The sequence below is a fragment of the Hippocampus comes genome, unplaced genomic scaffold (assembly GCF_001891065.2).
Source record: "Hippocampus comes isolate QL1 unplaced genomic scaffold, H_comes_QL1_v1.1 scaffold27, whole genome shotgun sequence".
Lineage (NCBI taxonomy): Eukaryota > Metazoa > Chordata > Actinopteri > Syngnathiformes > Syngnathidae > Hippocampus > Hippocampus comes.
Window position 1 is genome coordinate 15,135 of NW_017805145.1, and position 13,106 is coordinate 28,240.

Here is a 13,106-nt window from a genome sequence, read left to right on the forward strand (position 1 = left end):
TGTAACACAACACATGCTGAGGTCAAAGGTGAGATGACTGGACACATGCAACAATGCTCAACTGATTTTGTTAAGAATCCCGTGTTGCTATTTCAAATTGTTTGCTGTGACTTTGTGATTCATTTGTGCATTAATTTTCACATGTTCCTCCTTAGTTATTCTATTCTTAGTTAATCAAGCATGACCGCTCATGACAACATTTATCTCGAGGAGATGTGAATCTAGAAAGCTGTATTTTTCACCGCTCGCCAATTTTAGAATTGTTTGGCCTTGGCTCCTGTCTACACCCCACTGAAGTTGAATTATATCAAATCCAAAGGTCATGTTTATACCTCTGCTGAACTAGTCGAAATTGATTTTTAAATGAAAATCATTCATAATACAAAGCAGTCTTTAATACAATTCACATAGTGGATTGTGCAACTAATCCATAATTTTGAAAGTGTGTAATTATTTTTTTTCCCTCTTAAGTAACATGAATTTTTACAATACATCTTTATTTTTATAAGAACTTTCACAACAGCTGCAGCTGTAACAAAGCACTTTATAGAGCAGTTAACCTAAAATAACAAAATACGGTAATATAACATAAGACATGCATGGGCAGCCATGCAATCATAACCATATTCCAGCATACGCCTTGTTGGTTGAAGCAGTTATGGATGAAAGAGGAGGCAATCAAAGTGTCCTTTCACCAGTGGATCAGAGACATCATGCTCAAAATGTGCACACACCTGCTAGTATGAAAGTAAACAAGAAGTTATAGTGTCACTTGATGAAAAAAAGAGATTGGTTCACTTCTGCTGTCCCATGGAAATCCGCTTCAATTCCAAGCGCCGACTCTCAGGTCTAAATACGCATCCGCGCTCCACGCCGAGGCTCCTCTCTCCTCATCCTCAGCTCCAACAGCCATCCATCAAGCCGCACCAAAAGCGCCGACATCTCCACTGAACACAGATTGTTTCTTCAACGAAGGTCATGGCCAAAATGCTGAAAACAGCCCACAATTGGTTCACACGAAGCACAACAAACACCATTTGACAAAAAAAAAAAAAAAAAGTTGGACTCTCTCTTTGCACCAGATCTTGTACCTGTGCTTGAAGGGATTGGAATTGCTGCATCAGGAATATTTTGCCTCTCCTAATCTGTTGCACCATCGTTGTTAATGCTCCATTATATTCTGTCCCTGATTCCTTTTTGTCTTTTCTTTGTCATGTTGTCATCTGCGGATGAAAAAACTCTCTGCCTATTTTATCAATAGAGAGATTACAGATATCTGATTGAAAATTCAAAGTAAAAAGTTGTGAGAAAGATAAATACTCCAGTAAAGAATAAACGCATCAAAAATCAACGTGAGCATGCAACGAAGTACAGTATTTGTACTGTATTTCGTTTCTTCCGACCAATTATTTGTACTTCATTACTTCCTACCATTACGGAAAAGGTCAAATTGAATATTTTCTCATGGCACACCAAGGATCTCACTGCGCACAGACAGTACGAATGAATCACTTCTTTAACCAATGAAGTAGTATATTGTGAATTTTTGGATGAATGGCCTTTGTTTCTTCAGGACTCACACATTTCAATTACGCCCATTGGCCAAAACACACGCCAATCACGATTGAGGTCACCATTAAGGCGGGGTTTGGCTGACGGCGGAGAGGCGGGCGCGTGTCAATTGTTCCGTTTTGCCGTCAAAAGTCGCTCGCTGGTGCCGTCAACAGTGCAACCGAGTCGGTAACAGCAGCACGTTTTTTGGGCGATGGGAATCGCGGCCATGCGCAGAGAGGAGGCAGAATCGCACCTTTTTCTACTTGTTTCAACTTGGCTTCCTTCGTGCACTTTGACATCGGAGAGGACGCCACCTAGCCAAGCGCGGGGTTCGGAACCCGTTTGGATTGGATCCACTTGCAAGTGCACCGTGACAGACGTGGGCGGGTTTTGACGCACACTCGCGGACCCCCTCCTCTCCACGATAAAGCACTGGGAGGACTTGTTGCGCTTCACCAGGGGGGCGCGCACCAGTCTGGTTTTGCTCCAAAAGAACCAAACATAGACACGGCCGGTTGCGTTCAAGGACCCAAACAGTTGAAGCCAGTGGATGTCGTTGTGATTCAACACCGCGCGATTACGCACACACACATACGCGTACACACGCTTGATCATTCTTTGTTTGAACATTTAAATGGCATTCAAGCACAACCGAGCCAAACTTTCCACAGGTTGATTCATTTCCTTTTTCAAATCACCGACTCGAGCCGCATCAACATGTCCGAGCGCGATGGACTGTGCAGCGACGGAGCGCCGGACTCTATCCCGGCTAGAGTGTCCCGCGGCCGGCGCAGCGGTGTCATCCTGCCCGGCGGGGGCGGTCAGGACCCGGAGACCACGCTGCTGGAGTCCGTGAAGGCAGCACCCCGTCGAAGCAGCATCATAAAGGTAAGAATATATACATGTCTTTGACTTATTTTTGTCAAGTTGAGTTTTTAGACAAGAAAAAAAAAATCATGACTTGAAATATATAAATTGGCAACATTTGGGAGATTTTAATTGAAGACTGACACTACACATTGTTGCTGTCTAATAAAAAGAATGTGTGCTTAAAAAAATCAGATTTTGATATATATTAAATGGCCTCCAAAAGGTGAAATACATGCATTTAAATGGACGATGACAGGTACTCTGTTAAAACATACTCAAACATGCTGATAAAAAGTACACACGTACCTTCATATTTTGTATAAATTGTTTGATAACATATACTACTACTGCTACTACTACTACTATTAATATGCATTTTCATCTGAGAAAAGTGTAATATTTTTTGTGTGTCGATAGAAAAAAAAAATCCCAAAATGTAGTGATACATGCTTTTTGTTGCACAGTGATTAAAATGCTCAGGAGCCTCCAAGGCTTGTATGTGGGGCCACCTCAAAACCATTGAAAGCGCCACCAAAACATGCTCAAAATGGGGTGTTTTTATTGAACAGTGTCAGGTACTGAGCCTTCTCATTAACATGTTTGTTGAATTTTATCATAGCCTAAATTTTTTTGTGTTTGGGGGGGAAAAAAGTCAAATTATCCAAAAATGCGAAAACAAGTTATTATATTGGACAGTGACAGGCATATGACACAGCACACTTAGGTTGCTGCCTAATAAAAAAAAACAAACATGTATCGCCAACTTGAATGTGTTTTATCAGGACAACATCAAAATCCTTTTCTTCAGATTTTAGAAACAAAGAATCTCGCCAATGAATGAAGGAGATACATGCTTTTTATGGGACTGTGGTAATGTGATAACGTGTAGAGATAGATTAAAATGGTGAGTAGCCACCTCGAAACTGCCGTAATCTCGCAAAATGGATGCAACAAACTTGAAGTATTAATTCAGTTTGCTTCTTTTGAATTTAAAATTATGTTGTGGGACTTTGAGATTGATGGATGTGCCATATATGGGGGCCATAGGATTTAGCCTGTGCCCTAATGTGATATCTGGTTGTCGGTGAAAATGTTGCCAGAAAGGTCTCATTTGATCAAACCTTATCTTAACAATGTGTGTCTTTGATGCTTTATTTGTTTGAAGTCTGTAAGGTTGGACCTGATCAATTGCTCTTCGTGGCTGCATGTAGCCCACGAGGCCTAGGTTGCCCAACCCTGGTTATGGTTATCATCTGGTAGTTCGGTTCCAAAGCTCTCACCTCTGTCAAGGTGACCTCATGCTTTTCCATGCTCACACATGCTCAGGTTGCAGGTGAGTAAGAAGTCGGGTGAGGAAGTGGGGAAGCGGATCATGTTTGGCCATTATTACACTTCATGTCAGAACCTCATTTGTCAGCAAGTGTGTGGTTGGGCTCATGAAGCTACAACTCAATCCAGGACACAGAGATCTACTGTACGTACATTTCACCGCAAATGGCTGCAGATTAAGGGGTCGTCATTTGAAGAAACCTGCCTTGTTGGTTGTCATCCATCCATTTTCCAAAACCGCTTATTTTCAGTAGCACCGCGGGTGAGCTGTAGCCTTTCCCAGCTGACTTAAAACAAGTAGCGGCCACCCTCAGCAGCAACAACTGCGTTTTCTATAACTGGAGTTTTTCACATCCCTGTGCCAGTCCGTGGAAAGATTTTGGCCATTTCTTTTGAAACATGAACAGCCCTTTTAAGGTCACGCCACAGCATTTCAGTTCAAAATTCTAATTCAAGTCCAAACTTTGACTAGGCCATTCCAAAACCTTTGTTTTGTCTTATTTAAAACGTTGAGAAGTTTTAATTGCTAATGTGTTTTCAATCATTGTCTTGCTGCACAACCCAAGTGTGCTTTTGCATAAGGTCATGAACTAATGGCTGAACATTCTCCTTTAGGATTCTCTGGTAGAGAACAGAATTCATAGTTCCGGGTGGGGTGAGAAAATGAGAAAAATGGCCTGAAATATTTTAGTACCACATTGATCACATTTTGTATTTCCTCCCCTTTGCTCAGATCATTTTTGGGGTTAACAATCAAGCAAATATGTTTCATATTTATGATTGTAAATCCTTATTGTGATTGTGACAGAACCGAACAATAGCCAATTGTTATGTTGAGCATTTGTGTGCGATGCACCACCCTGTCCCATTGAGGGCCTGTTTAGTTTCCAAACTAGCTGGGCCTGAATTAACTGTGCCCTCTGCTGGTTGCTGCCAAGGAGCAAACTCCATTATGCCTGCAGAGCTTCAACCTGTTGTGATAACACTTTACAGCAATTCCGCACCATTGATAAAAGTGTTGAAATCGATAAAGACATCAATTTATGATGCTTGCTTTTAGTCCAGGTGTTTAAGACCATCTCGGCTCATTTCACACGCAAAGCAAACATCCGTCGCCATATTTCCCATCAATGGTCCGTGACAGCAACCCGTCCATCTGCAAGAGCCAGATGAACAGATCGCCCTGTCTCAGCACTGCTGACAGAAAGTGGCGGATGAGAGGCGCCATGTCAGTGATGGGCTCAGTCATCTGTGACAATGTTGCCCCGTTGGCACCCACTGTGAGGTGTCACCGCGTCACATCACTGTCAATTGGAGGAGATGATCTGGTTGCATTACCAGCCTTAGGTTTAAATGTGTATTTTGTCATTGTATTGAGTTTTTAAAGTGTTATTTAGGTGATTTATTTGTTTGGCTTGTCACATGTAAAAAAAAAAAAAAAAAAAGAAAAAAATAGAAAAACAGACATCAATCAGATAAATCAATGTGGCCATTGCTGTTTGTGAATGCAAATTGAGATTATAAAAAAAAAATAACATTGCAAAAGTAATAATTAAAAAAATAAAGAAATCCACAATTAAAAAATACATAAAATAAGTAAATTAACACAAAACATGACTTTACAGGAATAAGCTTTACTTTTATGAATTAACAGAGACTCGAAACGGCACCTTTTATTTGTTTATTTGTGCCAATTTTTTATTGACTTATTATACTAATATATATATTGTTATGTCATTAAATATTTTATGTAAATCAGAATTTGTACTCTGCATTGTACATTCATGGCTAGTGGTTTCTCAGAGTGACTAGCTCCTTGGCATTATCACTAGCCAGAATTTTGTTGTTCAAAAAAAGGGGTCAGAGGCAACCAAGTTCCGCCTTCAGTGAAATAGGTCAGAGATAAAGATCAACGAGAATCAAAACAAAATGAATGTAGGAAAAAAAAGCGTTGACAATTTACTGACAGTCACTTCATGTCAAAGTACTGCACACTCACCTGATCATTCGTGAGCTGACTGCTTACAAACTTTGTCTAGCATTTGGTGCCTCCATAGCATTATGCGAGAATTCATTCTCCACCTTGAAAAAATGCATTTTAGATACACACATGCATACAGATACACAATGGTCCATGAAATAAAAGGCCCAGTTAGTTCAGGTGGCATTCGCGTGACTTGACCTGACTTAACTGAGTGGATGGACACCACTGTCACCATTGCCGTCACATATAGAAAAATGCCCAGTAGGCCGCCTCAATTTGTCTCAGCCATATGTTTAATTTACTCAATAAACGCCGTGGAGTACTTGCTTTATCATGTGTAATGTTGAATGTCTGTGTGCACACGTGGGTGGCCATCTATGTATTTGTCCATCCATGTGACAAAAAAACAAAACAAAAAAAAAAACACGCCGTCACTCACAGCACACAGCACTTCTGCTTGGCAGTCTTATTTTTAAAAATGACAGGTTCACTCATAAACATCACATAAACACTCAAACCAATTTGGTAAAACAAGCAACTGCTAATCATAATGCATTTGCATGCTTGTGTATTTGGATGATACGATTTAGTCCTCAGTGGCCGAACAAACTCACAATACTATGTGCATGTCCTCGAGCATCACAGCACCGCTGCAACCACACCTGCCACTGTGCATGCACAAATTATGTAAACTAGACTCAAACATTATTTAAATCCATACAAAAGTAATACATGTTTATGGCACACAAATATGTATCTATCTATCTAATCTAGAAATATTTCCTCACACAGTAAAAGGACTTTGTGGCCTTTTTTACAGTATCACTGTAGAAGGTAGATCACAGGTAGCCAGAAGACGACGTGATTCTTGCCTCGGCTTTGCATGAGAAAGAGTATAGGAAGCTGGAAGGATGCACGTCTCGCCCCAGGGAGAAAGTTATAAACTAACGACAGGGTTCTTGGAGGACCGCCTCCAGAATGTCAGAAAAAAGATACCAGGCCAGGCGGATGAATTCACTACAAGTGCTACAAAAGTGCGCTTTCAAGTCCAAAAGGTGTTTTTAATCGTCAAGTTTATTTATGTAGCCTTGAATCACAGAAGAGTCTCAAAGGGCTTTAGAAGCTGACAGTTGACAAATATTAACGACATCCCTGATCTTAACCCCACAGGAGGACATGGAATAACTCAAAAAAACTAATCTTCGTAAAAATAAGAAACCTTGAGATGGGGCCGCAGATTGGGGCCCCTTCCAGGATGAACAGGCTGCAATGGAAGCCCGTATAGTGACATCCAATTCGGTCATCATCACCAAACCGGCGATTACGGGGGCAGGCGAGAGAGACGTTAAAAAGGTCAACATGTAGTTCATCTAAATGCTAAAGTAAACAAATAAGTCTTAAGTGAAGTTTTACACCCTTCTGCTGAGCTGGCGGCTCAAATTTCCGTAGGTAAGGCATTGTAGAGCACTGGAGCTTTAATAGAAAATACTGCACATGTCCTTTCAAGAGGAATAAAACAAACAATTGACAGTATTTGCTTTTTCATTCATTCATTTTCCGATCCGCTTTATCCTTACAAGGGTCACGGGGGGTGCTGGAGCCTATCCCAGCTGTCATCGGGCAGTAGGCGGGGGACACCCTGAACCATTTGCCAGCCAATCGCAGAGACGAACAACCATCCGCGCTCACACTCACACCTAGGGACAATTTAGAGTGTTCGATCAGCCTGCCATGCATGTTTTTGCATTGTGGGAGGAAACCGGAGTACCCGGAGAAAACCCACACGGGCCCGGGGAGAACATGCAAACTCCACACAGGGAGGCCGGAGCTGGAATTGAACCTGGTACCTCTTCACTGTGAGGTCGACGCGCTAACCACTGGATCACCGGGGCCGCCCAGTATTTGTTCGTTCGGTTCAAAGATATAATAATGATTTTTAAAATATGTTCCTAATGATACTTAGAAAATGCTTTTCCAGTTGAAACAGTGTGGGCTTGCCATCTAGGATGGCGTTAAGACCAACATGGCATCAACAGTAGGATTAATAATGAAGTCAGTATTTATAATGAATTATATTTTCGACCATTTTTGAGGTGACTGGCTTAACTCAATGGCAGAGTTACATTTAACCCATTTTGAGCTATACAATCCCAGCACACAATCGTGCACCCATGTTGTGCCATTTTGCAACCCCTGTTCAATGGGGATGAGATGTTTGAAGACACTCTTGATGGTACCCTGTGTGCTGAGCGACAAGATCTTCGTACAATGTGTGCGATTGCCCTTTAAAAGAAATCTGTTGAGGAGAAAGCGTTGCAATGCAGGGAAAATCTCAAAGCTTCTTTTGCATCACTGCGACAACACACGCGTCTGAGATACCAACCTACACACGCAAAACTCGCAACACGCGCATGCGCACGCAGACTTGTTTGTCCAGCTTTTAAAATACAAACACAGGAAATTAAAGGCATAGCCAAGTAGCATTCCCGATAATCATCCTTACGATCATCTTCATCAACTTTAACAGATTGTTCTGGTTACGTTTTGTTGTAATTCATGTTTCAAGTTTGTCTGAATTGGCGATGACATCATCGCTTCCCTTGCAAGCAACCTCAATATCGAGCATGTTGTTGTTGCCAAGGTCAAGAAGTACAGACTGTTATGAAGAGATCTCGTCATTTTCGAGAATGTTTGCAGTCGTTTTCATTGGACATCGGCGCTCTAACCTTCTCAACTCTGACTCAGACTCCCCTGAATGTTTTTACACTATTATGAGCTTACGTAACTCTGATGAATTATGAACACTTTCTATGCTGTTCCCGTCTGTGTGACATGGCCAACGCCACTAGAAGAAACCACTCAAGGTTTCCAATTCAGTTCTCCGCGATACAAAATGGATGGCTGGCTGAGTTCTGATGTGGCTCGATACGGACGTAACTGTGTCGGCAACACAAATGGCATGACATCACAGTGTGGGAAAAGAACGCATCCAAACTTGGTGAATTGAAACCCTATTTTTTTTTTCCGATAATGACAAAACGTGGATGTTGAACGTTCTAAAGACTCCACACTCGGTTCATCGAAGACTTTAAATTGTCTTTGCATTTTTCGAAAAATGTTATGTTTCGTTCCTTGAAAGATTTAGCTTGTGTTTGATGTTTACAAAAAAATAACATGAACGACATGTCAAGTGCATGTTGGAGGGTTCACGCATGACGCGCCCACTCAATGATGTCGCGATGTGCCCCTCACGCAAATTGGTGCCCGCCACGGACGACAATGCCCTTCACACTGTGTGTGTACTCTGCGTAAAGGGAGCGGCGGCTCTAGCCTTGCTTCCACTTGCGTTCACTGGTGAAAAATTAAGACGCTAAATCGAATAATTCCTTCAGTTGTAGGAGTAAGCACGGATTCCATTTTAACAGAATAATAATTTCCTGAGCAATGCGATTAACTCAAAAAAATAAACTGCAATCCTGTAATTAGTGCATAGCTGCGGGCGACGATGGAAATTCCGCCGCATCGGCTCGTGTAATTTGCGCAGGAATGCTCATCTCAATCAGGTTAAAGATCTCAGCTCAGCCTCAGTCTGCCATATCCATGCGAGCCAAACGAAGCATCATTCAATTAGCTTGTCATGTTTGCATGTAAACTGTCAGCAGGCAAATATGGCGATGGCGACTGATAGCATGGGATTAACAAGTATTAGGGCACAACACACCGACTGTGAGAGAGGTAATTCACGTACAATGCTGTCTGTCGTGGTGATTGTGTAGATGAGACAAACATCTTTGCAATAAACTGTAGCCTGAACTAAAAGTGCTAGTGGTAATCCAATCATTTTGTCATTGAGTCACTCGAGGATTCCTAGCAACTCAGTGTGTGATTAAATGTGTGTTTGCGTGTGTCCAAATGTCACCAGCTCATGCAATTGGAAGGAGGGCAGTGTGACATTGATGACATCACGCTGACGGGGCTTTGGATGCCGAGGAGGCATGGGGGGGTGGATGTTATGATCATCGAAACATCTTGCATCGCCAAGCCATCTGGCGAGATGTGGCTTGGGCCTCAGACTTGCAGGCGGGTGACACTTATGGAGGGGAAAAAAATGCCCCCCCGAAATGTGTGGAGAAACATTTTCAGTGTCTCAGATATGAATCAAGTGGGAGAGTATGATACATACTCGTACATCAGGATCCTTTATTCCTGAACGTAAAAACAAGCTGATGCTTTGGAACCTCTCTGCGGTGGACTGTTTGTGCTATCAAGTCTCAATCTATCTATCTATCTATCTATCTATCTATCTATCTATCGATCTATCGATCTATCGATCTATCTATCTATAAAAGTCTATAAAGTCAGGAAAAGCCTGTTAGAACATCTGACCTTGTTACTTAGAGAGACATTTCAAGGTGCTCATTGAAGTCCGAATGTTCTTACCGTACCTAATTTTCACTGAAGACTGGTGTCTTTTATATTTGTCCAGTGGTTAGCGCATCCAGTGGTTGGCGCATCGACCTCACAGTGCACCGGTACCGGGTTTGATTCCACCTCTGACCTTCCTCTGTGGAGTTTGCATGTTTGGCCTGTGCCTGCATGGGTTTTCTTCGGGTACTCTGGTTTCCTCCCACATTCCAAAAACATGCGTGGCAGGCTGATTGAACACTCCAAATTGTCCCTCGGTGTGAGTGCAAGCGCGGATGGTTGTTCGTCTCTGTGTGCCCTGCGATTGGCTGGCAAATGGTTCAGGGTGTCCCTCGCCTTCTGCCCGAAGACGGCTGGGAAAGGCTCCAGCACGCCCTGTGACCTTTGTGAGGATAAAGTGGATTAGAAAATGGATGGATGGATGGATGGACATCCAGAAGTTAACTGTGCTGAAGACTTCAAGTTGTCCTCGGTTTTGTACAAAAACACATTCTAGAAGACACGTTAAGTTTGTTATTAGGTCAAAATAGTTTTTGATTGATCATTTGTTTTCAAATAAATTTTCGCTTGTTTGATTTGTAGTCGAAATTTGAGTGGTTTTTTTGTTTTTTTGTTTTTTTAATTTACACACAATCATTCATAAAATTATAACCTCCAAACAAGTGAATAGATGTAATCAGAGCTGGGATTGCATGTGAAGCACATGTGGGTAGTTTGTTAGTGGTGTGAATTATGTGTTTTATTTTGTTCTATTTTATTTCTTTTTTTTTGGTTCCAAATCCTGTTTTTCCCTTTGAAATGTTGACATACCTTATTTCCTTTTTCTCACTTTGTTGCATTCAGTCCAGCTCTCGTATCATTTCCCTCAGTGCCAAGCAGAGAACAATCATTTGTTTACTCCAGGACACTGGTCAACAGTGATGACTGTGTGTGTGTGTGTGTGTGTGTGTGTGTGTGTGTGTGTGTGTGTGTGTGTGTGTGTGTGTGCGCAAGGATGCATGCAAAGCAATGCTGGCCACTGAGGGCCCACTGTGAGTTGGTGTCATGCTGCTGCTGGTGCAGTCACATCAGCTCATCACAGCTGTTGACTGTTGGGGACAAAGCATCTTCTGTCATGTATGAGGACATCACTTTACATAATCACAGGTCGCAACATTATGTACACCTGCATGCTCTCTTTTCACATCCCGGACTGGTTCGCTTCATGCAAATTTAACACGAGACAGTGGATTTCACCCTGGCCTACACACTCAAGAATAACCATATTTCTGTGCAACAGTTTTCATGATCATTAATCAGTTATCATGCCCTACCTACACATGTTCCAAAAGTTGGGTGATAGTCTCGCTACCAAATGTTTTGCTATAATTTTTCAATGGGTGTGAAAGGTTATATTTGCACATTCAAGAAAGAAATATTTTGAACAATTACAGTATTGTTATATGTTTCAAAATGTTTGTCATAATCTATTCAGGTAGATTATCACACCTAGGGACAATGTAGAGTGTTCAGTCAGCCTGCCATGCATGTTTTTGAAATGTGGGAGGAAACGGGAGTACCCAGAGAAAACCCACGCAGGCCCAGGGAGAATATGCAAACTCCACACAGGGAGGCCGGAGCTAGAATTGAACCTCTGCACTGCGAGGTCGACGCGCTAACCGCTGGACCACCGGGCCGCCTTCAACTTTATTTCATTTTATTTATTTATTTATTTTTAAAGTGATCCCTTTCAGTCGAACTGCAGAGTGACAAATTGCTTTTAGCTGTTACTGACAGGCAAAAGCAAATATGATGGCACTTTTGGTGTCTGGGCAGATGATATTTAATCATGTTTGCAGGAGAATGAGGTTGGGAATGAAAGCGTGTTTGGGTCTTGTATTAGGACGTTAATGCGATTTATGTTGGGTTTATAAAGTTGACCTTCACCCCTCCCTCGCTTGTGACGTGGAATTAAAACACCAACGCATAAAAGAGGATTTGGGAGAGAAAAAAAAAAGTTGAGGTTGTAGTGCGGCAAGGACAACTGAGAGACAACAAGTTGTTTATCTCCAAATCACTTCCTGTCCCGCCCACTTTGTTTGTGTAAACGCATCTCACTTCGTCCTTGTACCACCATCTCACACATTCTCCCTCTCTGTCTTTATGGATCTAAAGTAGAAAACAGGATGACAACCTGACAGACGTGTACGTGTGTGTATATGTGTTTGTGTGCGTTGCCCTCCGGGCTGAAGCTGGAAACGACAAAACAAGCCGACATGCAGTCTCTAGAGTTTCCCCCGATCTATCCACCCCGAGGTTAATGCTACGCACAGCTGACACACGTGCGCGCGCACACACACACACACACACGCACACACACACACACACACACACACACACACACACAGGAGATGATGTAACAGGCTCCCGTGGTTGTGGGTCAGACTGCTGACTCTCATCCGACAAATTTGAATGATTAAAATATATTAGCATTTGTTTAGATTTCAACAGTTTTTTCCATAGGGCAAACAGTATAGGAAATTGTAGCACTCAGACTGTGACATCATGGACTGTGGATGGAATCAAGTATGAATATTATATAAATATATGGCATTAATCATTCAAGTATAAAAAGTCATTCGCATCTGTAAATAATGAGTTATAAAGTGACCCCCCCAAACCACTATTTTAATAGCAAAAAATTGAATTTCCTGTATTTGTCACTATATGGTAGCAAAGTAATGCTTTTCTGAGCACAAAAAGAGAAATTGGTGGTTCTTTTTCCACTGAATTAAATAGGATGGATTTCCCCTAAAAATCTGCGAATAGGTAAATTTGGGAATGACGAACTGCAAATATGTAGGGGTGTGCTGTAAACAATACAACTCTTTAAAAAAATGTAATAGCATTGTACATTATATGTCAGCATAAAGCTAGCAAAGATATACGAAAATATATGGGCCCA

General features: G+C 41.8%; 1 protein-coding gene across 1 annotated transcript in view; it reads left to right on the plus strand.

Annotated features, from left to right (window-relative positions):
• Positions 1-1,673: 1,673 nt before the first annotated feature.
• The window catches only part of plcl1 (phospholipase C like 1), an 82,894-nt gene continuing 71,461 nt past the window's right edge, over positions 1,674-13,106 (plus strand). Inside the window, exon 1 of the mRNA XM_019867713.1 lies at positions 1,674-2,442. Coding sequence (XP_019723272.1) covers positions 2,272-2,442 — 171 coding nt within the window. The 5' untranslated portion in view covers positions 1,674-2,271. The remainder of the gene's footprint in view (positions 2,443-13,106) is intronic.